The sequence below is a fragment of the Muntiacus reevesi genome, chromosome 6 (genome assembly GCF_963930625.1).
Source record: "Muntiacus reevesi chromosome 6, mMunRee1.1, whole genome shotgun sequence".
NCBI classification, from domain to species: domain Eukaryota; kingdom Metazoa; phylum Chordata; class Mammalia; order Artiodactyla; family Cervidae; genus Muntiacus; species Muntiacus reevesi.
Window position 1 is genome coordinate 7,835,505 of NC_089254.1, and position 25,622 is coordinate 7,861,126.

At 40.9% G+C, this 25,622-nt stretch overlaps 1 protein-coding gene and 1 non-coding gene across 2 annotated transcripts in view; one reads left to right on the forward strand and one right to left on the reverse strand.

Annotated features, from left to right (window-relative positions):
• The window catches only part of CDK14 (cyclin dependent kinase 14), a 634,831-nt gene that overhangs the window by 134,990 nt on the left and 474,219 nt on the right, over nt 1–25,622 (forward strand). Inside the window, exon 3 of the mRNA XM_065939116.1 lies at nt 13,528–13,776. Within this exon, the coding sequence (XP_065795188.1) occupies nt 13,528–13,776 (249 nt within the window). The remainder of the gene's footprint in view (nt 1–13,527; nt 13,777–25,622) is intronic.
• TRNAC-ACA (transfer RNA cysteine (anticodon ACA)) lies at nt 17,318–17,389 on the reverse strand. The gene has a single exon. It is a non-coding gene; the product is annotated as a tRNA-Cys (tRNA).

Genomic DNA, 25,622 nt, shown 5'->3' on the forward strand with positions numbered 1-25,622 from the left:
TTCAACTTCACGTTAAATTTGTCATTACAAAATCGTGGAATTTTAACCAGCATATAATATTGGATGTCAGATGGGAGTCAGAAAATTTCACATGTCTTCTTTCTGCCTTTGACCTTTTGGAGCTAGTTAGTTTTCAGTGTAGAAATAGTATAAAATAAAGAAACTAGAGGTCAGTAAATACATGCCTCTGTCTCTGCCAGCCTTTAAGCAAACTGAATCTCTTACATCTAAATCAAGTATATAATTATGCCAGAAGGGAAAGCAACTAAACAAAATCGTTTTAGTAATGCATATTAAAGTTTAAACTCCTGGGAGGACTACCTACATATTTCATGATAGAATCAGGAAAACCACGGTGGAGTCTCTTGGTGATAAGCACTGAAGCCCAGGAAGGATGTAACTAGACCACAGTCACTGAAGCGGCATAAAGGAATGTGATGTCCTCAAGAGTTCTCCATTCAGCTGTGTCCATTAACTGACAGATTCAGGACCGAATGAAATTAGGTCAGACCCCAAAGAAACCGGTCAGTAGAAAAGTAAGCATTTTAAAGTTAAATTCCAGTAACAGACAGAATTCTGGCGAGTGGGAACAGCTGGTGAAGCCTTTTCACTGACTGGGAAAGAACTGGTCTCAGAAGGCACCTCACTGTACTGTGTGTAGTTTCTTAGGACTCATTTTTGAAACGGCCTGTGCTTAGTTAAAAGGGAAGGCTTAAACTAAGAAAAAAGGAAGCAATAAGGAAAGCAGTCCATCTCTGAATAAATATTATCGGAGTGCCCATTTCCTGCTGTCTTTTGAGCTCTGAGACGATGAAAGAAATGGAAGATGTGGTTTCTCTGCTCAGGTGTGTGCATTCTGGTTGTGGAAATAAAAATGCATGAGCAACAGAGCAAGACAGACGTCTCCTCCCACCCCAGCAGATAAACCAAATGCATGAAAACACATTCCATAGTCGCTTATGTGAAAACACATTAGATGGCGTGTATTTACGTGACAGATTAGGAGGTACAGTCTAAAAACACTGTCGTTCTTATTGCGGGCATCTTTGGTTGCGACGGTGACCGTGACACGGGGCCATGACTAGTATTTAGTAGCCAGGACTGGAGCTCCCAGTGTCCCGCAGTGTGGCTGGGGCTGAGTGCTGCCTGCTCATAACCAGCCCCTCGGCCAAAAGGCCCAGGGCGCTTGTCACTGAGACAGTGCCGGGACTGGAGAGTTAAGGAAGGTCCACGGAGGCTGGAGCTCTCAGGAGAGGAGTTCCTCGTGTGAACCTGTCTGCCTCCTCTCTGAGCCCTAAGATCCCAAGAGAAAGAAAAGGTAGAATGAAGCACAAAGAAGTGAATTTATGTGTCTGGTCTTATCTTTCTAGTTGTTGTACGTAAACTCATTTACCAGCAGTGAATAGTAATAGTAATTTATAGCAAAGGGGAGAAAGTGGAAATGGTAACAGATTTTATTTTCTTGGGCTGCAAAGCCACTGTGGACAGTGACTGCAGCCATGAAATTAAAAGATGCTTGCTCTTTGGAAGGGTAGCTATGACAAACCTAGACAGTGTATCAAAAAGCAGAAGTATCATTTTGCTGACAAATACCCATATAGTCAAAGCTATGTTTTTTCTAGTAGTCATGTACAGATGTGAGATTTGGACCATAAAGAACGCTGAGTGCCAGAGAATTGATGGTGCTGGAATTTGAATTGTTGTGCTTGAGAAGACTCTTGAGAGTCCCTTGGACTGCAGGAAGATCAAACCAGTCCATCCTAAAGGAAATCAACCCTGAATATTTATTAGAAGGACTGATGCTGAAGCTCTAATACTGTGGTCACCTGATGTGAAGAGCCGACTCATTGGAAAAAACCCTGATGCTGGGAAAGATTGAAGGCAGGAGAAGAAGGGGGAGGTGACAGAGGATGAGATGGTTGGATGGCATCACCAGCTCAATGGACATGAGTTTGAGCAGACTCTGGGGTATGATGAAGGACAGGGAAGCCTGGTATGCTGCAGTCCATGGGGTCACAGAGGGTCACAGAGTCAGATATGACTGAGCACTGAACAAAAACAACAGCCAGCAGTAAGTTGCTGCCTGGAGTCTGTAACGGAACAGTTGAGCTGTCAAAGGCCTGACGAGCTGTTTGCTCCAGCGGTGGCACATTACAGATGAGAAGCCTGAGACCCAGGGAATTGAAGCGATTTGTTCTGAGACACTTTTTGTTGTTTAGTTGCAAAGTCGTGTCCGAGTCTTTGCAACCCCATGGACTGCAGGCTGCCAGGCTCCTCTGTCCATGGAATTTCCCAGGCAAAATTACTGGAGTGGGTTGTCCTTTCCTTCTCCAGGGGATCTTCCCAGCTCGAGGATCCAACCTGAGTCTTCTGCAGTGACAGGCAAATTCTTTACCACTGAGCCACCAGGGAAGCCCTGTGAGTCACTTAGTTCTGAAGTAGTATGGGCGGCATGCTTGCCTGTATATTTGCTAATGTTCTGAAGGCGATTTCAGGCAAGATGTTGGTTCTGATAAAATATAGTTGTAAGTGAAAGAACTCTCGGGCATATATCCCGTTATATACATACAGATAGTGCATTCTGGTTTTTTTTTGTTGTTCCATGTAGTCATTCACACTGCCACCTCTGTACACACTCATACACACAGATGAGAAAAGAGAAGGCTGCAACCAAAGAGATGCTTTTAGATCTTGCAGGTTTAGGTTAGAGATGAAAGCAACGGTTAAGAATTGTGATTCTAGTGGCATTAGCAATTTCTCCTATACTCCCTCTTCACTCCCCACTCACCAATTCTTTACAGTGGATGAAGCTTTTTATTCCATAACGCTTAATGTTCAAATAATTCAGGGAGAGGTGGTACTCTGATTTTAAGTGTTCAAAGACTTGTGAACGACCGAGGATTGCTTTTTAATTGGGAGCAGATTTTGAGAGAAGATACTGAGTAAGACAAAGCCATCGGGCCCTCATTGGGTAACAGATGAGGGGAAAACAAATTTACGAGGTTGTTTCAGTGTCAAGAATTTTGCTGCTTTCAGTTTTGCATTGAGTCTGGCATGGATATTCCTTTCATGAATGTCAGAAGATCATGATGGAAGCCAGTTCTTCTTCTGGTGTTTGCCTTCATGAAGAGTGTAGAGTGAAGAAGTAGAGATCACCCTCTGAACCCTGTAAAATGCCGCTCATCAGAAAATGGTTGATTCAAAGGGACAGTTTTCGGCCCCAATGAACTTCGCTTGCCAACCTTAACAGAATTAAGTTGTGCTGTTTCAGATCCACTGCTGTGAGTTTGGGAGACAGTTGTCTGGATTTTACATAGCTCCAAGCTAAAATTGTAGGTCAAACTGTGACTTTTGGAGCCTCCAACACTGTTTGAATTGCTAACAGTTTTTACTGAGTTTTGAGCCTGAACTTATATACAGACCCCTCTTAATGATGAGTGAACCGAAGTAATGGATTCCGATGAACGTCTAAATGTGTGGGTGCATCTCTAACCATGTTTGAAATTCTGGGTTCTATTGAATTTATTGGAAAAAAAGAAAGGAGCAGAAGTTTATTTTGGTATTTGTGATGATTTCTTCTTTTTTTTCTGGTTTCAAGTACCATCAGACATCCCTGCTTATGTAAATTTTGTCACTTCAGTTTCTAAGTGGATCAAGGAAGTGTGAAAAAACAGCTCCTGTTTCCTGGTAACATTGGAATGGCTGTTGTTTTCAGGCGGTTCTGCTGGTGTGACTGTTTCCTGTGATTGGGTTGGTCCATGGCTTGGAGTAAGAGGAAGTCTGTGGCTTGGTGTGCCCTTTGCTGAGGTCACTAGCAAATTGTGTGCAAAGGACAATGAAAGCTGGTGAACATCATGCCTAAGAGTCTTCTGTGCCTGGAACATCCACAGCTAGTGCCCACATCATTAAACATATATGTAGTTAACGTAATTTTGAAAACCAATTTGTCTCAATCTACTTAAGTACCAAGTACTGCCTTAATTAAATTCCCTTAATTTCAAATACTTAGTGTGACAGATTATCCTAACATATTTCAGATACTTTTTTAACAAAGAAAACATGCACAAATATTCTTGCACGTTATATTACCACACTCATCCTATTTTTTAAAACACCAACACTGGGTTTAATTAATTTCATGTTATTTCTATATTCCTTTTTGTGCCTTCCTAGGAATATGGGTCTACTTATTTAGATTCCTTCTAAGGGTTTCAGTAATAATGTTTTTGAATCTTCCTGGGATTGTGTAATCTTTTCTGTTGTTGTAGTTTAGTTGCTAAGTCGTGTCCAACTCTTTTGCAACCCAATGGACTATAGCCCGAGAGGCTCCTCTGTGCATGGGATTTCCCAGGCAAGAATAAGTGGGCTGCCATTCCCTTCTCCAGGGGTTCTTCCCAGACCAGGGACTGAGCCCATGTCTCCAGCTTTGGCAGGCAGATTCGTTACCACTGAGCCACCAGGGAAGCCCGTTGTGTAATCGTTACAAATCCACAATTAAAACAATGTCTTCTCAGAATAGCTGGGGTTACAAGATCTGGAGTTGTAGACTGTTAAGTTCAGTCGCTCAGTCGTTCAGTTGTGTCCGACTCTTTGCGACCCCATGGGCTGCAGCATGCCAGACTTCCCTGTCCATCAACAACTCCTGAAGCTTGCTCAAACTCATGTTTGACTGTCGTGGTCCACAAAAGTCTTGGTTGATTTTTTCCAGAGTGATTCAGATCTGAGTCATTGGTTAGCACTTGAGTTGAATTTTCTGTTTAAGGGTTAAATTTCACTTAGTTTTAAAAATTTAACTTATTTCCAAAAAATGTCTTCCACAATGATGTCACATGAATTTCCTTTACAATCTGGTCTCTCCCCACTAAGTTCATTCTTTGTAAAACATTGCTTAGGCAACATCACATACCCTTTAGTTTATTTCTGTGTTATATTGACCTGGTCTGTTATTGGAACATCCTGTGTTGCTATTCTTTGTGCACTTGGGCCGTATAGGCCCTCTTTCCACAAGCCTTGAGCAGTCATTCCTGTGTTGGGTACAGCTCCTACTTTTTCTGGCATGGCTTGGCTTACTCACAGTTCCACATGTGAAAACCAACTATGAATCCTCTTATATTCGTCCTTCCTCACAACTGCCATTTGTCCTTTAATATTGACTTTTCTCTCTCAAAATCAGAATGAACTCAGGGTCTTTTAATAACTCCCTTGTTCCATTTAACCATAATTTTATTTTCTCTTTGATGCTCAATTATGTAATCACAGCTTGACTAGTAGGCGTCCCTATATCCAGATTCCTTTGTCCTTCTAACATCGTCCCTGACATTTTTGAAAGGATCTTAATTTTCTGGTAACAGCTGGGTATTTCACAGCTGTTTTGTGCTTCCTGCCCTGTGACCTGGAATCAGGTTGCTTCCAAGGATTCCTCTTTCTTCACAGTGGAAATTTGGAACCTAGACCAGAATCTAGGCTCTGGGGCTGCACATGAAAGTTAACAGTGGATCAAAGGGCTACTGTTCGCTGGTTGAAAAAAAATCTGCCTTTTTGAGGTTATGGGTTCCTGCTGATTTTTTTTTTCCCCAGTTTGACATATCATGCTTTTATCCTCTGCTTTTCTTATGAGATTCTGTCACCAAGATTTTCTACTGCACCAACCACAAGCATTTTGTTGTGAGAAGAAAGACAGATTCTATTTGGGGGCACAAATGTAGCCCACACGCTTTCTGGGTGACTCAGTTGTAAAGAATCTGCTGGCCAATGCAGAAGACAGAGGAGATGTGGGTTCTATCCCTGGTTCGGGAATATCCCCTGGAGAAGGAAATGGCAACCTACTCCAGTATTCTTGCCTGAAAACTCACATGGACAGAGGAGCTTGGCTGTTTACAGTTCATGGGATTGCAAAAAGTTGGACACAAGTGAGCAGCTAAGCGTGCACACACAGTGTAGCGTGCACACACAGGGTGTATTTAGGTTGCTGACAGGTTGATGGAAGGATTCAAGTGAAGGCTTGGGCTCTGGAGAGTAGCACCAGTGTACTACCATCTGCCTTCTAGAACTCTTTTACTGCGAGGACTCTTCTCAGCTCACCCTTTTCTTCATGTACCATGTGTGGTGGTGGTTTAGTTGCTAAGTCGTTTCCGACTCTTGCGACCCTATGGACTGAAGTCCGCCAGGCTCCTCTCTCCATGGAATTCTCCAGGCAAGAATACTGGAGTGGGTTGCTATTTCCTTCTCCAGGGGATCTTGCCAGCCCAGGGATGGAACCCAGGTTTCCTGCATTGCTGGTGGATTCTTTACCAACTGAGTCACCAGGAAAGCCAGAATGCAGCTAAGGGGGATGAGCGCCACTCTTAATTCACCTTGTCTGGCTCCTTCTGTGGGCAAGCCCCCTCCCTGATGAGCTAATGAGGTCAGGGAGGCTGCTTTCCTGTATCCTTCTGAGGGGCCTGGATTCTACTCTCTGTTGTGCTGTGGTTAACGGAGGTGGCCCGATCAAGTTTAAGTTGTTTGTCCTAAATACTGGAAACTCGAAACTTTTCCAGAACAGTCCCTTTGCCCTATGTGGAAAACTCAAGTGTGGATTACTCTCTCTGGATGAAGATAGCTGCACAAGGCGGGCCTGATACTGGTGTTATTCGTACAAACCCAAGTGAAGGGGACATAAGCATACATTGTGTATTAATTTAGTTATGTGGAGAATTTGTTCATGGGTTTTATATTGCTGATGGAGTTATGTCATGCAGAACGCTCCCAATAACATGGTCATTTATGGATAGCAATCCTGAGAAATGTTGCTTATCTCTCTTGAATCTGATACAGTGTGTCAGGTACAGAAAGTGGTACCTGCAACATGTTCCTAAGAGCATTCTGCTCAAATATCTGAGTGCTTCAGGCCGTTTCACTAAGGCGAGTTTATTAGTTTTCTGTTGGTGTGTAGCGCATCACCACATCCTTACTAGCTTATTGCCTCACAGTTTCTGTAGTTTAAAAGTCCAGGCACAGCAGAACTGATTTTTCTTTAGGTCTCACTGGGCTGAAGTCAAGGCGTTGGCCATGGTTATGCATCTCACCAGGGGCTTGGGATCGGCTTACAAGCTCACTAGTTGTTGGCAGGACTCATTTTCTTGTGGTTGTAGGACAGTGGCCCCCATTTGTTCCAGTTGTCAGTCAATAACTACTGTCAGCCCTTAGAAACCACCCTCTATTCTGTGCCCTGTGGCCCCCATAGGCAGTCATAGTGTGAAATGTTGACTTTCTTCCAGGCTAGCCAGATCATATCTCTGCCTTTCTCTTCTGAAGCCAACTAGAGAAAATGCTCTGCTTTTAAAGGGCTCACCTGATTAGGTCAGGCCCAGCAGGCTACTCTCCCATTGGTCATATCACATAAAGGAACTGTGGTGTGATATGTCATCATAGTCACTCTCAAAGGGAAGGGTATTATTCGAAGGCTTCCCTCATAGCTCAGTCAATAAAGAATCTGCAATGCAGGAGACCCGGGTTTGATTCCTGGGTCAGGAAGATCCCTGGAGAAGGAAATGGCAACCCACTCCAGTATTCGTGCTTGGAGAATTCCATGGAGAGAGGAGCCTGGTAGGCTACAGTCCGTGGGGTCACAAGAGTTGGACACGACTTAGCGACTAAAGAGAGAGAGGGGTGAATTGGGTGTCATAGAATTCTGCTTATCACAATGAGCTTGTAGCTTAAACTTTTACTGATAACATTTTATGAATATATATGTATGTTTATTATTTGTGTGTCCATATGACTCATTGGAAAAGACTCCGATGCTGGGAGGGATTGGGGGCAGGAGGAGAAGGGGACAACAGAGGATGAGATGGCTGGATGGCATTGTGTTTGAGTAAACTCCGGGAGTTTGTGATGGACAGGGAGGCCTGGTGGGCTGTGATTCTTGGGGTCGCAAAGAGTCGGACACAACTGAGCGACTGAACTGAACTGAACTGATTGCTGGTTTTTTCTGGTTTGTTTTTGACAGTAGATCTTGAATAATAAATATTGCAGAACTTCAGCCCTTTAGCAAGAGAGCATGAAGACTGATAATTTGGATGAGTCTACTTGAATCTGGTGATTTAATTCAACAGAAACTTGTTGCACTTTAGTGTGGTCCAGGCACTGAGCAAGTAAGCGAAGGGTTAAGTGATATATACAACATCCTTCCTGAATGGAAATGCATCAGAAGATGCTGAGTCTCCCGTGTGTTCTTCTGATGAGCTGCCTGGAAAATATGACACTCTGCAAACCACCATGGAATATTGATATATTTCTAAATTACCATATGAATTAGAAACTGTCTAGCAAGAAATATGGTAAAATAACATCCAAGGCATGCATTTGAACAAGTACACTGTTTCCCAGAAGTTTGTTTTGCATTAGTAGTTGTTTTCTACTGGCATTTAGTCATTTGCTAGTTGATAGCAAAAATGATAAACATGAAATATTTAAGAACGTTTGTGGGATATATTTTAATTTTAGAAAATTTTGTTGAAATACTTTTTCCTCTTAAAAATTAGAATTGGGCTGCCTTTGTTTGTCTTCATGGCTTTAGAGAACTTGGCTTCCCACAGGTGTACAGTTTACACTGATGTTTACAATTACCATGCGTGTCTATTTAGTAGGATGCTACCTGACTGAAAACATGTTATGTAGGGCTCTTAAGATAAGGCATGAAGAAGGAGATAAGGCTTCAATCACAGTAGATTCTGTAACAGTTTCTCTTAAAGAGTTATCAGAGTTTCCCATCCAATGTACCTGTGTCTCTTAAAGTTAACAAAAAACCGTGTGAATATTAGTTTTCCCAGAGTTGGAGGCAGGAAGCAAATGGAAGGTTTGTATGAGTTTCTCTGACATGAGTTTATCTGAGTTTATCATAAACTGGCTGAGAAGTAAGTTCATTCCTTTTTAGCTTTGACGGTGCTAAACACCGTCAAAGCTCTTCCTTCCCCTGCCAACATGTTGAAGGGACATTTGTCATTCTGCCTTCTCCCCTGCTGTGGTATGCTGGTGTATGTGTGCTACAGTGTTATATTTTATAGTAAAATTTCCCTAAACATTTACAGGTGTTTCCCCCCACATATTTCTTTATGAATATGGCAAAAAAACTTTCTTGATAAAGTCAAATTTACTAAGGTATTTCAAAGACCTTGAATAAAAAGTAGAATGTAGAGTTAAGTACAGTGCTGTGTTAGCTGCATATTCTATATTCTCTTTGGCAAAATTAAGAGTTTCCATGGTGTTTATATTTCCTGGTGCTATGTTTAAGGATAGGGTTGGAGTTCAAACGTGGTCATCATTTTCCCGTTATCATTGTATCAATTCAACCCCCATTTGTACCTTTTTATATTGTCATTTTACACACATTTATCACCCTGCTTGATACGTATATGTAAATCTCCTTTTAAGAAATTCAGTATTTTATGGCTGAAGCACAGAGATTAACTTCTTTCTGAAAGTATCACAGTGAATTGAATGCCCCATGAGTTGGTTGGTCCCCTTGTCTTGTTTAACTTCTCTCAAGGATGCTTTATGGTTTCTGTGTACAGATTTGCACATATTTTGTCAGATGTGTCACTAAATATTTTATATTGCTTGAAACTGTTATAAACAGTGTTATTTTTAATTAAATTTCTGATTGTTGTTAGTATCTGAAAATGCAAATGATTTTTGTATATTGGTCTTGTATCTTGCACCCTCGATAAACTTATTAATTCTAGTGCTTTTGCTTCTTACTTGGTAGATTTCATTCAACATAGATGATAATGTCTTCTGTGAGTAAAGTTGGTCTTATTTCTTCCTATTTCAATGTGGATGTTTTTTATTTCTTTTTCTTGCCTTGTGACATCATCTGGAGCTTGTAATACAATGCTGAGGCAACCTGATGAGAGTGGACATCCTGTTCTTGGGAGAAAGGCATTCAGTTTAACCGTTACTGTTGGTTTAGAATCGAGGGCTCCCTAACTGAGTGCCTGTGACTGAGTCTTGCATGAGCTTCCAGTCAAGCAGGGGCTGGGGCTGTGGTCACACTCGAAGGCTCCACGCGTGTGGTTGTTGGCGGTCCTTCTCATAAATGCGCCTCTCTACAGAAGCACTTTCCGATGTGGCTGCTGACTTTGCCTTGGGATAGTGATCTAGGAGGAAGGGGATGGAGTGAGGAGGTACCAACACAGAAGCCACATTCTTTTTATAATCTTCTCTCAGAAGTGAGAGCCCGTGATTTCTGCCGTATTCTGTTTATTGGATATAAGTCAGCAAATAAAGCCCACATATGAAACCTGCAGACTAAATAAGTGGCCATCACTGGGAGCCGTTTTAGAGATTTCTGATGTTGTGCATTAAAATGGTGAATTACACATTTTTGAGTGTTAAGCCAACCTTGCCTTCCTGGGATTAATACCACTTTTTCCTTACCTTATCCTTTTTATATATTGTTGGATTCAGTTTGTTAAAAATGTGCCAATAATTTTTAATCTATGTTCATGAGAGAAATGGATCTGTAGTTTTCTTGTTTTTGTCTGGCTTTAGTGATAGAATGATGCTGGCTACATATAATGAATGAGGAAGTATCCCCTTCTCTTTAATATTTTGGAAGAGTTTCTGTGAAATTGGTGTTTTTTTCTCTTAAATGTTTGGTTTACTTCACCAGCAATCTTTTCCAGTCCTGGCATTTTCTTTGTGATAAGGTTTTTGGTTATACCTTTGATTTCTTTGAAATCACTTTGATTTCAAGTGAGCTTTGGTAGTTTTTGTCTTTCACGGAATTTGCTTCATCTAAGTTGCTGAACTTATTGGCATAAAGTTGTTGATAACATCTGTTGATTGTGTAGTGATGTCGCCTCTCTTATTTCTGTTGTCAGCAATGCGTGTTATTTACCTTTCTTTCTCATCAGTCTGGCTAGAGGTGTATCAGTTTGGTTTTTAATCTTCTCTGAAAACTAACTTTCGGTTTCATTGATTTTCTTTGTGGTTTTTCATTTTCTGTTTCATTTATTTCCATGATGATGTATTTTCATTGTTTTAATTCTCTGCTTATTTCAGGTTTTAATATCTGTTCTTTTTCTGGCTAGTATTTTAAGGGGTACTCTTTTTTATAAAAATTGTATTTGTTTCTTTGGCTGCCTGGGGTCTTAGTTGTGGCTCGCAGGACCTTCTGTTGTGCTGTCTGGGCTTTCTCGTTGTGGTGAATCGGCTTAGTTGCTCTGAGGCGTGTGGCACTCTGTTCCCTGACCAGGGGTCAAGCCCCCATCCCCTGCATTGCAAGGCAGATTCTTAGCCACTGAACCACCAGAGCAATCCCTTAAGGTGTACACTGACTACTTTGAGACTTTTTTTTTCCTGCTCAATGCATTTACTATTATAAATTTTCCTACAGTTAAAATACTATTTAAGCTGTATCTATTTTGATATTCTGTTCAAGAGATTTTATTCATTTAATTCAAGAGATTTTCTAATTCCCCTATTGTTTAGTTTCCAAATATTTCCTGTCTTCTCTTTTAAAGTACTTTTTCCCCTCTGGCCCCTTTTTAAGATATTCTCTTTTACTGGTTTTATGCAGTTTGATTTTGATGTACCTTCATGTTATTTTCTCTAGATTTCTTATATTTAGGGTTCATTGACTCCTCAGGTTCATGTGTTTGTATGTTGTAATTCAGTTGCCTCAGTGAGATGAGTGGTTTCATGTCCATATCACATCTACTGCCTCTTGCTTTCATATCTGAATGAGGAGCACATGAACTCTTAAAAGTACTGAATGCATTTAATATTGTGATAAATCGTTAGTTCTTGATCAGGAGTAGAGGCCTCTGTCTTATCTTTTAAACGTAGCTTCAGCAGTTTTGTGATATTGTAAAAAATATGTTGCTGTCCTTCTTATTGGATTTAATTAAAATTCAACCTATGCTTGGTAGTTCAGATACACTCCTAGGACAGAGTTGATACTTAGTATTTAATCCAAATTTTGCTTCAATAACTTGAAATAATTTACTATTTCACCTTACTATTTTCAAAAAATTACATGTCAGGCATGTTTATTATGCAGTTCAAAAAATACAGGGGTGTGTTAAAAATAAGTAATCTTACCCTTTGCTCCTTCAGTTCTGCTTATCTGGAGGTATCTTAACACTTTGGTGTATTTCCTTCTATACCTTTATATTAATGTGTGCTCATACATATACAAATATCTCTGTCTTTTATCTATATCTATATCTATATATCTATTTATATCCATACACATAGCTTCATTTCTTTCCAGTATGGAATCATCCTATGTGTATTACTCAGACACTTAAATGTTCGCTTTAACAATATGAGATTTTCTTAGTTACCGTCTGTTCCCCTGCTTTCTGAAATAGGAATGTGGAAACTTTTCACAAGAAGAAAAAATAAAACTTTAAAAGCAAATTCAGAGTTATGTTTTCTTTCGACCGCATAATAAAGTTACCTTACTTTACAGGCAGGCTAGAGGCCATGAAGTTACTAAGTAAAAATGTCTCGGGAATATATGGAGAATGAAAGAGCTGGAACGTACAATAATCAGAGAGACTAAAATAAAATGAGAGTGGTTCAGATTATGCTGGAGGAAAATGAGTAAAATTGAGAAGGAAATGGGGTATAGTGGAGTAATACAAACAAAATTTTGTAATGAGTGTCATTCCATGTTTTTCTTTGTGGTATTATTTTTTCCTTTTCATCTGTTAGTTTTAGTATTAGAAAAAACATTGCTTTCAACTTTCAGTATCTCTAACCATTAGCCCTTTTATATGCCCCATTCTAGTTTAGAGATGAAATAAAAATGGGTATAGATTTTAAACATGTATTCTAGCTCTAAGGTTTTGAAGAACATAGTGATGTTTTTCTCTAGCCATGTTGGTTGCTTCCCTGATGGCCCATCAATTAAAACGCGCTTCTGAATTAATTGAACTGTTTTTTTTTTTAGTTAAGGCAAATTATCCATCTTTTAATGATTCAGAAATAATCCCACTTGCAGTCAGGTGGTAAAATATATGACAGCGTTCGAGAACCACCTTAGGGCACTAGCAGTCTAGGTGTTACGCTTCCTGTTTTAGGGATAACATTTTTAGTGTCAGCCCTCAGCAAATATAACCAAAGTGTTAGTTGCTCAGTCCTTCCGTCTTGCTCAGTCTGTCTGACTCTTTGCAACCCCGCCAGGCTCCTCTGTCCATGGAATTCTCCAGGCAAGAATACTGCAGTAGGTAGCCATTCCCTTCTCTAGGGGATTTTCCCAACCCAAGGATTGAACCTGGGTCTCCTGCATTGCAGGCAGATGATTTACCATCTGAGCCACCGGGGAAGCCCCCAGCAGGTATGCTAAGTGGAATGGTGATGACGAGTTTTTCATATTGTGGTTTAAGCTGGGGTAGCTTTTAGAATATAGTCTTTTGGGGGTATTTCCTGAGATAAAAATGGGCATGCTTTGTAGGATAATAAATCTTCATGTGTAGTGATATTAAAGTTTCAGTGGAGCGATCTGAGTTTAATTTCTCTCTCTTTTTTTCCCCCTAGATATGTGTCACAAAGATGTCCACACGAAACTGCCCAGGAATGGACTCAGTGATCAAACCCCTGGACACAATTCCTGAGGATAAGAAAGTCAGGGTTCAGAGGACACAGAGCACTTTTGACCCGTTTGAGAAACCCACTAATCAAGTAAAGAGGGTGCATTCTGAGAACAATGCTTGCATTAACTTTAATAAAAGTTCCTCCGCTGGCAAAGAGTCTCCTAAGGTCCGGCGGCACTCCAGCCCCAGCTCGGTGAGTGCGGTCTTCCCACGTAGGATGGGCGAGCAGAGCGAGTGTCCCTCTTAGGCAGCGGCATGCTGTGTGGCTTTATCACTGCATTATTATGCAGTCTCTCCTTACGTGGTTCACCATTTTCTGGAAGAGAGTGTGTGCAGGCATGCGCAAGTACCAACTACATATACAAACTCTTGACTCACAGGCACCCAGCAAGCCAATGAGAAATGATTAAACTTATTTTTGGAAAAATTATTTTTTTTCCCCCAGCTGTTTCCAGTTAGAGGAATTTGTCATTTAAACTCCTTGGGTAATTCAAACCCTTTTTTCAAACTTTACTGTGTTGGCGGGCAGTAAGAATAGTTTTGAATTTGGCAGATTCACAAAGAATTTCATTTCAGAATACTTGTTAAAATTTGTTCACTTGTCTTATTACAATTGATTTTCATTGTCAATATTTTAAAAATTACGAGCTAGACATTGAAATTGATCTTATAAAGAGAAATCTTATTCATCACAAGGAAATTTTCTGAGGTCAAACTGTATTAAAGTAAGTCTTGCCTTTGGGCCCAAGAAGGTATAAAGTTCTGAGATGATTGCTGGATTTTGGCTGTAAAGAATTTTATTGAAACTCATCTTTCCAAGACTGGCCTGCATTTAACATGGTTTAAAAAAAAGTCTTATGATCTTTCGAAATTCAGTAATTTTCAGATTTAACCCACACTTAAGAACTTTATGACATAGTCTAAGAATTTAAAGGGTAAAAGAAGAGTGCTAAGAGAATTTTGATTCTGTCATCTTGCTAAGAAACATATTCCATTTCACAAACTTTAAATATTAAATTCCATGATGGTCAAAAAAGAGCAAGAAGTGTCAGCTGCTAGAATATTGACACTTCAATTTAATTAAAGTGTGGAATACTATGTAAATCTTGTGTCACAGGTTTTTTGTTGTTGTTGTTGCTGTTAATGAAGTGAAAATAAGTATTGTTAATGCAACATTTTTGAGAATTGATTATCTGCTGCTGCTAAGTCGCTTCAGTCGTGTCTGACCCTGTGCGACCCCACAGACGGCAGCCCACCAGGCTCCCCTGTCCCTGGGATTCTCCAGGCAAGAACACTGGAGTGGGTTGGTTGCCATTTCCTTCTCCAATGCATGAAAGTGAAAAGTGAAAGTGAAGTCGCTCAGTCGTGTCTGACTCTTAGTGACCCCATGGACTGCAGCCTACCAGGCTCCTCCATCCATGGGATTTTTCCAGGCAAGAGTACTGGAGTGGGGTGCCATTGCCTTCTCCGACTGATTATCTAGTTTTCCCCAAATTGGTCCCTGTAATCTTATCTATGATTGCAGTGTAGTGTCTTCCTAGGTCACACATACAACACTAACACTTGGCAAAACATTTAGATTTAGTATCATTTAGAGGAAATGAAAAGAATCTTTGAGAATGATTAAACTTCTGTTATGGCAAGAGAATTATATATATATTTTACTATATATATTATTTGTTCAGTTGTGTCAGACTCGTTGTGACCCCATGGACTGTGCCTGCCAGGCTGCTCTGTCCATGGAATTCTCCAGACAAGAATACTGGAGTGAGTAGCCGTTTCCTTCTCCAGGGGATCTTCCTGACCCAGGAATCAAACCTAGGTCTCTTGCAGTGCAAGCAGATTCCTTACCACCTGAACCAGGGAAGCCCTGTTGTACTGTGTAGTTATCTTAATAATGTTATTTGTCCCTCTACATGATATATAGAAATTGGCATTGAGATATTGCAATGAGGCAAACTTACTCAGTGTTTATATGAAAATCAAATTAAACTAGTTATTCTGTATTTTATCTTCAATCCTAGTTACTGTCCAATGGTGCATTATTTCTTTTGTTACTCAGATTGCGCCTGCTTTAGTCATTGGTCATTGGGAGCTCTTTTAGGTTGGCCCCTGTATCCTTTTGAGATGTCTCGTCCCCCTTTTTTTACGTTGTTGAAACGTTTATTATTTATTTACTTATTTATTTTTAATTGAAGGATAATTGCGTTACAGTATTGTGTTGGTTTCCTCCATACATCAGCATGAATCAGCCTTGGATATACTATGTCCTCCCTCTTGAACCTCCGTCCTGCCTCCCACCCCACCCCGCCCCTCTGGATTGTCACAGAGCACTGGCTTTGAGTCCCGGGTGTCATACTACAAACTCCCGCTGGCTCTCTGTTTTACGTATGGTAATGTTTGTGTTTCAATGCTCCTCTTAATTTGTCCCACGTACCCTTTTAAAAAATATTTAAAAAAAAAATAAAAAATTAAAAAAATATATTTTATTACTTTTAATTGATTGATGATTAGTTTACAGTATTGGTTTGATTTCTGTCATACATCAACATGAATTAGCCATAGGTGTACATATGTCCCCTCCCTCTTGAATCTTCTTCCCACCCCTCTAGGTTGTTACAGAGTCCCAGTTTGAGTTCCCTCGGTCATATAGCAAATTCCCATTGGCTGAAAAAGACACATGTACCCCAATATGCATTGCAGCACTGTTTACCACAGCCAAGACATGGAAGCAACCTAGAGGTTCGTCGACAGGTGAATAGATAAAGAAGCTGTGGGACATACATATAATGGAATACTACTCAGCCGTAAAAGGAATGCATTTGAGTCAATTCTAATGAGGTGGATGAACCTAAGCCTATTATGCAGAGTATTCTGTGAGCACTTCTATACTTTCTTGTCCTACAAGTTGCTCTTGGCTTACCTTGTATTTTCCCAGCCCCAGCCCCAGATTCAGCCGTTTCTGCAGAGAGCCCTGTTTCCTTTTATTGCAGCATGGTGTTTAGAAACCAGGATTGGGTGTTGGGTGTGTTTGCTGCTACTCGGGGTCACGTAACCTTAAAGGTCAATGTGTATATCATAGTATAAATAACAATGGGGGGATTTTGATATTTAATTGTAATTTGAAATAAGAAATTAATTATAATTCTTTTCAAGGAAAGCTGAGGCTTGTCTGATACATTCTGTATTTCTCCTTCTTTCTTTTTTTGTTGTTGCTGTTCAATCAATAAGTCTTGTCCTACTCTGCGACCCCATGAACTGCAGCATGCCAGGCTTTCCTGTCCTTCACTATCTCCCAGAATTTGCTCAAACTCATGTCCATTGAGTCAGTGATGCCATCCAACCATCTCATTCTCTGTCACCCCGTTTTCTTCCCACCTTCAATCATTCCCAGTATCAGTGAGTTGACACTTCTCATCAGGTAGCCAAAGTATTGGAGCTTCAGCTTTAGCATCAGTCCTTCCAGTGAATATTCAGGGTTGATTTCTTTAGGACTGACTGGTTTAATCTCTTTGCTGTCCAAGGGACTCTCTAGAGTCTTCTCCAGCACCTTCTTCTTTCTTTCACTTTTTATTTTATACTGGAAAGTTAAAGTTAAGTTGCTCAGTCAAAATTGCTCAGTTGTGTTTGAGTTTTTGCAACCCCATGGACTGTAGCTTACGAGGTTCCTCCGTCCATGGGATTTTCCAGGCAAGAATACTAGAGTGGGTTACCATTTCCTTCTCCAGGAGATCTTCCCAACCCAGGGATTGAACCTGGGTCTCCTGCATTGTAGGCAGACGCTTTACCGTCTGAGCCACCAGGGAAGTCCAGTCCTTTATATTGGAGTATAGGTGATTAATGGGGCTTCCCTGGTAGCTCAGCTGGTGAAGAATTGCCTGCAGTGCAGGAGACCCTGATTCGATTCCTGGTTTGGGAAGATCCCCTGAAGAAGGGATAGGCTACCCACTACAGTATTCTTGGGCTTCCCTGGTGGCTCAGATGGTAAAGAATCTGTCTGCAATGCGGGATACCTGGGTTCAATCCCTGGATTGGGAAGATCCCCTGAAGGAGGGATGGCAACTCACTGCAGGATTCTTGGCTGGAGAATCACATGGACAGAGGATCCCTGCGGGCTGTGGTCCATGGGGTCACAGAGAGTCAGACAGGACTGACTGTGACTAAGCACAGCCCAGCATAGGTGACTGATAATGTCATGGTAGTTTCAGGTGTATAGCAAAGTGACCCAGTTATACGTTTACATGTTGTCTACACTTTTCCAGATTCTTTTCCCATTTAGGTTGTCACGTAACAGTAAGCAGAGTTCCCTGTGCTCTGCAGTAGGTCCTTGTTGGTTGTCTGTTTTGAATACAGCAGTGTGTGTGTGCAGATAGGAGCAGACTCAGGGAGGGTGGCGATGGCCACATCACAGCAAATGAAGAGGAGGTTTCTGCGTGAACCTCAAAAGAGGAGCGAGGGGAACGAACCATGGACACTGTTACGAAGCACGTGGTATCAGAAAGTGTAGTGGGGGAAGCTCAGGGAAGGCCAGGGGACTAGGGGCTACTCTCAGAGCCGGGAAACCCTAGCATCGCATCAGGGGCATACTGGGGCTTTGTCAGGATGGCAGCAGCGGGTGGGACGGGACTTCGATGGCCCCTGTGGGTGGACGCATGCCCAGAGACCACGCAGTGTCTGCTGGTCTTTCTGCTTGAGTTCTCTAGAACATCAAACTGAAGCACCTTTTCAGGACAAAGCCTTGTACTGAGTAGACTTGTGTGCAGGGCAGGTTCAATAGGGAAAAAGGGAAAAAGAAAGTCCAGAAAGAAGTGTTGAAGTGAAACAAAAGGGGAAATCTCAATGTATGTGATATTGTCATTTTTGTGTTTTCGTTTTACTTCATGAAAACAGAGCAAAGAACTTTATTCCATAAAGCTAGAAAATCTATCTTGGTCATACCCTTCTCAAACTACTGAAACATTTCTTTTACTTAAAAATAACCAATAGAAAAATTATTGGTTGAATCCTATACAAATCTGTAAAAAAGAGAGAGAATAAGGAGTAGCATATCATCTCTACAGATAATGAAAGCAGATGAGAAGGGGGCACAATTTTCCTTATTGCGGATTCATGATGCTATATTTGAGAAAACCAAAAGAGTCAGTGGAAATACTATAAACAATGAGAGAAGTTAGTCAGATTGCAGATTGAAACATTAATATACAAAACCCAATAGATACCATTATACGAACAAATAAGAATTAGTGTTGAGGTACTTCCCTGCTGGTCTAGCGGTAAAGATTCCAGGCTTCCACTGCAGTGGGTGCTGGGTCCATCCCTGGTAGGAGAACTAAGATCCCACATGCTGTGTGGTGTGGCCGGAAAAAAAAAAAAAAAAAGAAAAGAATTAGTGTTGAAAACTGGTAAATAAGGCAAATGAGTAAGCATTTATTTTCAGTGAGTTCTATATGAAATTCACCTCAAGGTAATCTAGTCATCGATGAAGGGAAGTTTCTCTTTTAGAAGTGTTATTTTCTCGGTTGTGTCTGACTCTTTGCGACCCCATGGACTGTAGCCCATGAGGCTCCTCTGTCCATGGGATTCTTCTTCTGTCCAAGGGAATCCCGACGAGGGATCGAACCTGTGTTCCTGAATTGCAAGGCAGGTTCTTACCCACTGGACCGCCAGGGAAGTCTCCGTCCCTACGTTTTGACTGTAGTTAATATACAGTATTTACGATCTGAAGGTGATGTGAATACCATTCTTAGTGAGGTCACATAGTGTGGTATGATTAACCTTCTTTGCTTCCACAACTTTGTTTTTCCTGGTTGTACTTACATCTTCTTTTCACTTGTTTGCAACGAATACAATTAATTAATAGGATTTTAATCACAAATTGAGGCCGTAAACTACTTGATAAAACTAGAAAACTCCTCTGAAACAAATCGGAATCAGGTACTCTGTCGGGCTTTCGTCCCCTGAGATTGTCCTCATGCTTCTCCATTGTCCTTGTCCAGTCTGGACTGGTGCGTCTCCTAGTAGCCGTCAGGAGCACCGTTCATCCCTCCAAAGCTGAATGACCAGTCTAGATTTTAGGATATGTAAGCCTCGCTGCTGTTTCCCGAGATGATCAAGAAGGGGCTCAGGCCCTGCTTTGTGCATTGTTTTCATTCAGTCCGATTCCTAATCCTTATTTTCATAATTCTTGGTGTCCCAGTTATGAGCCTTCCACGTTCAACCTCCTCAGAGAATAAACCTGTCCTGGGGTCAGGGCTGGGCAGACGCCTGACCGGGAGAGTCTAGGGGAAAGGACTTGTTCTTTAAATCTAATCTGACCAATCATTTTGGTTTTCACCCCTCCTTGAAGTGCGGCTTCCAATTCTTGAGTGTTTCAGGGATTCTGAAGTGTGAATTGACTTATTTCTTGTTGGTTCCCACCCTTGGTCTCACCTGTGGTCATCGTCCTTGTAAGTAACCTCCTATCCATTTGTTTCCCATCTCAAAATTTTTGTTTGTATCTTGTCTGCAATCTTCCCCTTGTTCATTCAGTTGCTCCTCTAAGTTATAACTTCGATTTTGTTTTAATACAGATTGGTGTGTGGGGGAGAGATGAATACTTGTGTTCAAGACACTATGTGCTCAGCTGCTCAGTCCTGTCCAACTCTTTTGCGACCCTATGGACTGTAACCAGCAGGCTCCTCTGTCCATGGGATTCTCCAGGCGAGAAGACTGGAGTGGGTTGCCATTTCCTTCTCCAGGGATCTTCCTGACTCAGGGATCAAACCCGAGTCTCTTGTGTTTCCTGCATTGGCAGGCCAGTTCTTTATCACTGTGCCGCCTGGGAAGCCTGTGTGATTCTTTCACAGGAGGCTTACCAAGGGAACAGATTGAACAACTGTGTGGGGTAAACATACACATACGCACAACGTTATTAAAATGTTGAAACAGAGGAAATCCTGCCCTGGAATTCCAGGCTACCATGTTTAACTGGAAATGTCCACTGTTTGTCTCCTATTATAGTAACTTCCTTTAGATCCTCTTTCCTGAGGCTTTCTTATTGAGTTTATCCTTTTCTGGTCCACTCTGGGATGCCTTTCTTCTCTATCAGGCCACTCTATGATTTTGTGTGGTAAATGCTTTTTTTTCTTTTCATTTTGGGAGCTTTTTCTTCCATTCACTATGCCCTGGAAAAAGGCCTTTGCTCTTTCTTGTTCAAGCTGGAAATAGTTTCTTTTTCTCTTTTAGCATGATACCGCAGTATTCTGTTTTATTTTGAGTCCTCTCTGCCCACTGCCTTTGTGTTCTCTCCCTGACTGTAGTGGGAGGGGGAATTTTGTCATACTCATTTTCACAGGAAGACTGTTTTCCTTTAGATTCCTCACTGGGCCAAAAATGAAAGTGGTTACCCTTCTTGTGCAGCATCCTGTCCTATTAGGTGTGGGACATTGATCGTTGCATATTCAGTGGGGCATTGAGATAGGATCTTTATGGAACATTTGATCATTTCATACTCAATGGCCTGAGAGTTTTATGACATGTTTTATTTTTAAATATTTTTTTGAAAGACTGATAAGCATCCAAGGATATCCTTTATCTAAAGGCCACCAAGATTAATGTCATATCTTTATTTTACTGTTATTTCTTTGAAAGTATTAGGTATCTTGAATGGGCTCCAAGAGTACAGTTGAGAAGGAAGGGGAAAGTGAGCAGCAGGGAGGCAACGCCGCTCTTATTTTTATGAGGAAAGCAAGGTAGCCACTCTTGTTTCTTGAAAATACCGTGGTAGAAACAGTTATGCACCATTTCATCTTCACAACTATATCCATCTCTCTGCTGTTCATAAACTGGTCATTGTCTATGTGAGGAGTCATGACTGAAATTATGGAACTAAGAGTGCCTTGGCCTTAGTGACCATGATATTCATCTGAACTTTCTGATTTTGTCCAGACAGTGGCACTTTAAAATTGAGACACAGACTTAGAGAACAAACTTATGACCACCATGGGGGAAGGATAGGGGAAGAGATGGTGGAGTTTGGAATGGACATGTGCACTCTGCTGTATTTAAAATGGACAGCCAAAAAGGATCTGCCGGATAGCAGATGGAACTCTGCTCAATGTTATGTGGCAGCCTGGATGGGAGGGGAGTTTGGGGCAGAATGGATACAGGCGTATGTATGGCTGAGTCCCTTTGCTGTCCCCCTGAAACTATCATGACATTGTTAACCGAATATACCCAGTACAAAATAAAAAGTTTTAAAAAATAGAGTGAAATTCAGGCAGAATATTATGGATGTGATTTTATTTAAATTGGTATATTTCAAGAGGTGTTTGACAGATGTTATTTATTTGTTTCAGATGAGTTTTGAGTGCCTACTCTCCCTGGGTCCAGTCCCTGGGTGGTATTTAACACTGACCTGGACAGCACAAACTTTCGTTCCCTTTTTCTTACCACCCCCTCCAACCAGGCTGTGACCTTCAGTAGCTAGAACTATTGGCAGTGCTGTAGGAGGCTGGTCCAATTTAGAAGGGATTTCATTGAGCTGTGCTATCATAAGCTGAGCTTAAAGAGAACGTATTTTCAGAAATTCATGTTTAGATTAGGGTCCTGTATGCTTTCTGAAGATTTCTCCCAAATTGACTTCCTTTCAGTGGGGGAAAGCTGCATCCCTTGACGGGCAGGCTCCGTTTGCAAAGAGGGGAGGAAAGTGCTAACTTGGAAATGAGAGTCCCGCTGCAGTTCTCTGATGCTTGTCCTTGGGGATCTCATCTGGTATTGCCTGCTTCTTATGGGGACTAGGAAACTCCCAGATGGAGCCCCGCCCGGGACTTCCCTGGCGATCCAGTGCTGGGACTCCGCACTCCCAGTGCAGCGGGCCTGGGTTCGCGCCTTGGTCAGGGAACTGACCCCATGGCGCGCAGCTAGGAGTTCAGGGAGATTGAAGGTCCCGTGTGCTGCAGCTGAGGCCCAGTGCAGTCAAAGACATAGATAAAAAGAAAAGAAAAGAACCCAGACCCCTTGTCAGGTTGTTAGCATGTGGGGAGGTTGGGTCTGTTGCCCTGTCTAGCATCTAGATCTATTTTGTTACCTAGTTACCCATCGACTATGAATTATCTCAGTGTTGCTATGTTTAAAAGGGCTGGAAATGAGCAGGATGATAGAGCCTGTTGTGAAGATCAAAGACGGAAGAAAAATTAGCCAAGGAAGGTTTGACTTCAAAAATCCTTGTTGTTTAGTGAGGTCAGATAGTTCTTTTTTTTAAGAGAAGTTTATTTATTTATATTGGGCTATGCGTGGTCTTCACTGTCGCGTGCGGGCTTTCTCTAGTTGAGTCAAGTGGGGGCTACTCTTCTGGCCGGCTTCTCCTTGCAGTGACTGCTCTTTCTGCAGAGCATGGACTCTAGGTGTGAGTAGTGTGGTGCACAGGCTTAGTTGCCCCCAGACATGTGCGACCCCTCCCCCCTGGGCCAGGGGTCAAACAGATGTTCCTTGTGTTGCAAAGTGGATTGTTAACCACCAGACCATCACGGAAGCCCAGGTCAAATAGTTCTGATTGAACTTGTCCCACCTTCCCCTCCCCCAGGCTCACACTTATTTGGTACCATGTAATAGAGCAGTGATTCTTGTGGTCTTCCTACGATGCAGGGGATCATGAGCAATCTTAAGTGAGGGGTTATGTTTGAAGGTTAAAGTAAATTTTCAGTGAATTCAGTGTAAAACTGTGTAGCCACATCATGGTATCACTGCAGTGAACACTCAGGGATACTCGTGCAGTTTATAAAAATCTGGTACACACCCCATCCTTGTTTCTAAGAATGGGACTTCAGTGGATGATAGACTTAAGCATGATTGAAATCTCCGCCATTTGGATGGGAGTTAGATCCTGCCAATGTAGTAGTATAAAGAAAATAAGTTCTCAATTTCAGTCAACTTGGTTTGAATTCTAGCTCTAGCATTAGCTCTAAGATCTTAGATGAGTTACCTTATTTCTGCAATCTTAAATTCTTCATATTCAAAAAGGGATACTAATAGAACCAACTTCAAGGTGGTGTTAACAGGGTTTAAATTTAGATAACGAATTTAAAGTGATAAACTCTAAGCATGGACCATAGTAAACAATCCATGTTGGCTGGTTGTTTTTGTTGATTCCCTAATGAACCCAGAGCAGCAAGGGCCAGGAGCATCTCCTTCAGGACAGGGTGACAAACACCGTTCAGCTTTAATATTACCTTGACTTTTTCATTATCCACGCCAGTGTCCCCTCCACTGATCCAGACAATTGACAGTTCTCTGTGCCTTTATTCTGTTAAAAAAAAAATGTCTTGACATTATCTCATTAAATTCTGTGTCTCTATGCATGTAGTGTCTGTTAATAATTGCTGATTAGCCCTCTGTATTTCCAGTTCTCTAAAGTGCTATGTCAAACCTGCAGTCTAAATGGAGGAAGTGATTAAGCAGAGAATAGTGGCCCCATAAAGCTATTTCCATCCATCCATGCACCTGACATCAAAGAGCCAAAGATAATGTTAGGGTTAACTGCTTATTGGTTTGAGCTAGCATCTTTATTTAAAATGTGATGATTTAATGAAGTTTCAAGGGGGAAAAAAAAGGCAAACCAAAAGCCTGGACTTTAATTATCCAACAAAACAGGACTTCTCCTTTTAAATTATTCTTAGCTGGCTCCTTTGATTGGAAGTATTTTATTATTGGCCTTTCTAAACACTTGGCATTTGAGTTCCTTATTTATATGCAAAATAATTAAGATCAGAACATTTCTGTTTACTTAAAATAGGAGATTAACTTTACAAGAATTTAACTCTTAAAGCTCAGACCATCTCATAGACAGGACCTGTTCCATGGACCCATTCTTTGGTGGACTAAAATAACTTGTAGAGAGGCACTCCCTCTGTGTGATTCTTCCTGTTTTACAGCATGATTGATCTGTAAATTACAGTATATTTCCACAGGGTGTACATATCAGTTGCACAAGGCAAATCACATTGACTGTTTTTCCACCCAATGTGGCAAAATAATCATTTTCTGCCATCACGTTGTTAATAGAATGTACTTTAAGCATGGCAGTTAATGCACCCAAATCTATTCAGTTAGATAAATAGAATACTTTGTGTCATTTACATCTATTGCTTTATTTTTTCTTATGGATAAATGAGATATAGCCTAAAAAAGAGTTTTATCCTTATTTTTTGAATTTCTTTAATTCAGTTTCCTCAAGTAGTAAATTTAATATGGTCCATGTCTTAAAATTACATAAACTAATATGAGGCAGTTTAGGAAGAGTGAAATATGTCATTTTTGGAAAATTATCTGCACCTTTCCAGAAAGATAAAATAATAGCTTCCTATTGTGTTGCCAGCTTTGTGTGATTGTCTTGGCGTTGCTCTCAATACACATTAGCAGTTTATCTCCTAATAGGACTAAAGAGGTAATTTTCTGCTCCTTCTTTTTTCCTTAACTTAGATTGAATTTAGTCTTAAAGGAGCACAAAAGCAAACATACAGACTCCTCATTCTGATTTTAAATAATTTAGAGTGGAACTGTGAACACAATATTTTCCCCATTGAAGATCATTTTATACTGAAGTTTAATATAGGGTTTAAAATTTCTGTTTAAAACTTGGGCTCAGGAGGGTGATGGTAAAGTGTGACATTCTCAAGCTGTTTCTTGGTGATGAAAAATGCATGAGAACATAACCCACACAGGACTAGTCAGGCGCTTTTGAATGTAATTTTCCATCAAGTTTTACTTGATTCAACTCAACACGTGGTTGATGCTTTACAAGTTTCTTGAAGAAAAAAGAATAGATGGTCCATTGTCTATTAATTTCTTCCAGTAATGTCTTTTATTCGTTTTCTAACTGCAGTTAAATGTCTAAATCATAATACTTTCAACCTTTCTTCTTTTCTAGTATGTACATATTTATTTAAAATTTCTTTTATGTATAGATTTGCCTGCATCCCATGGGTCTTAAAATGTCATGTCCTCAATGCTGCGTTAGATTTGCTTTTTAATCCAACCCATATGGCTAGACTATTTATCTTT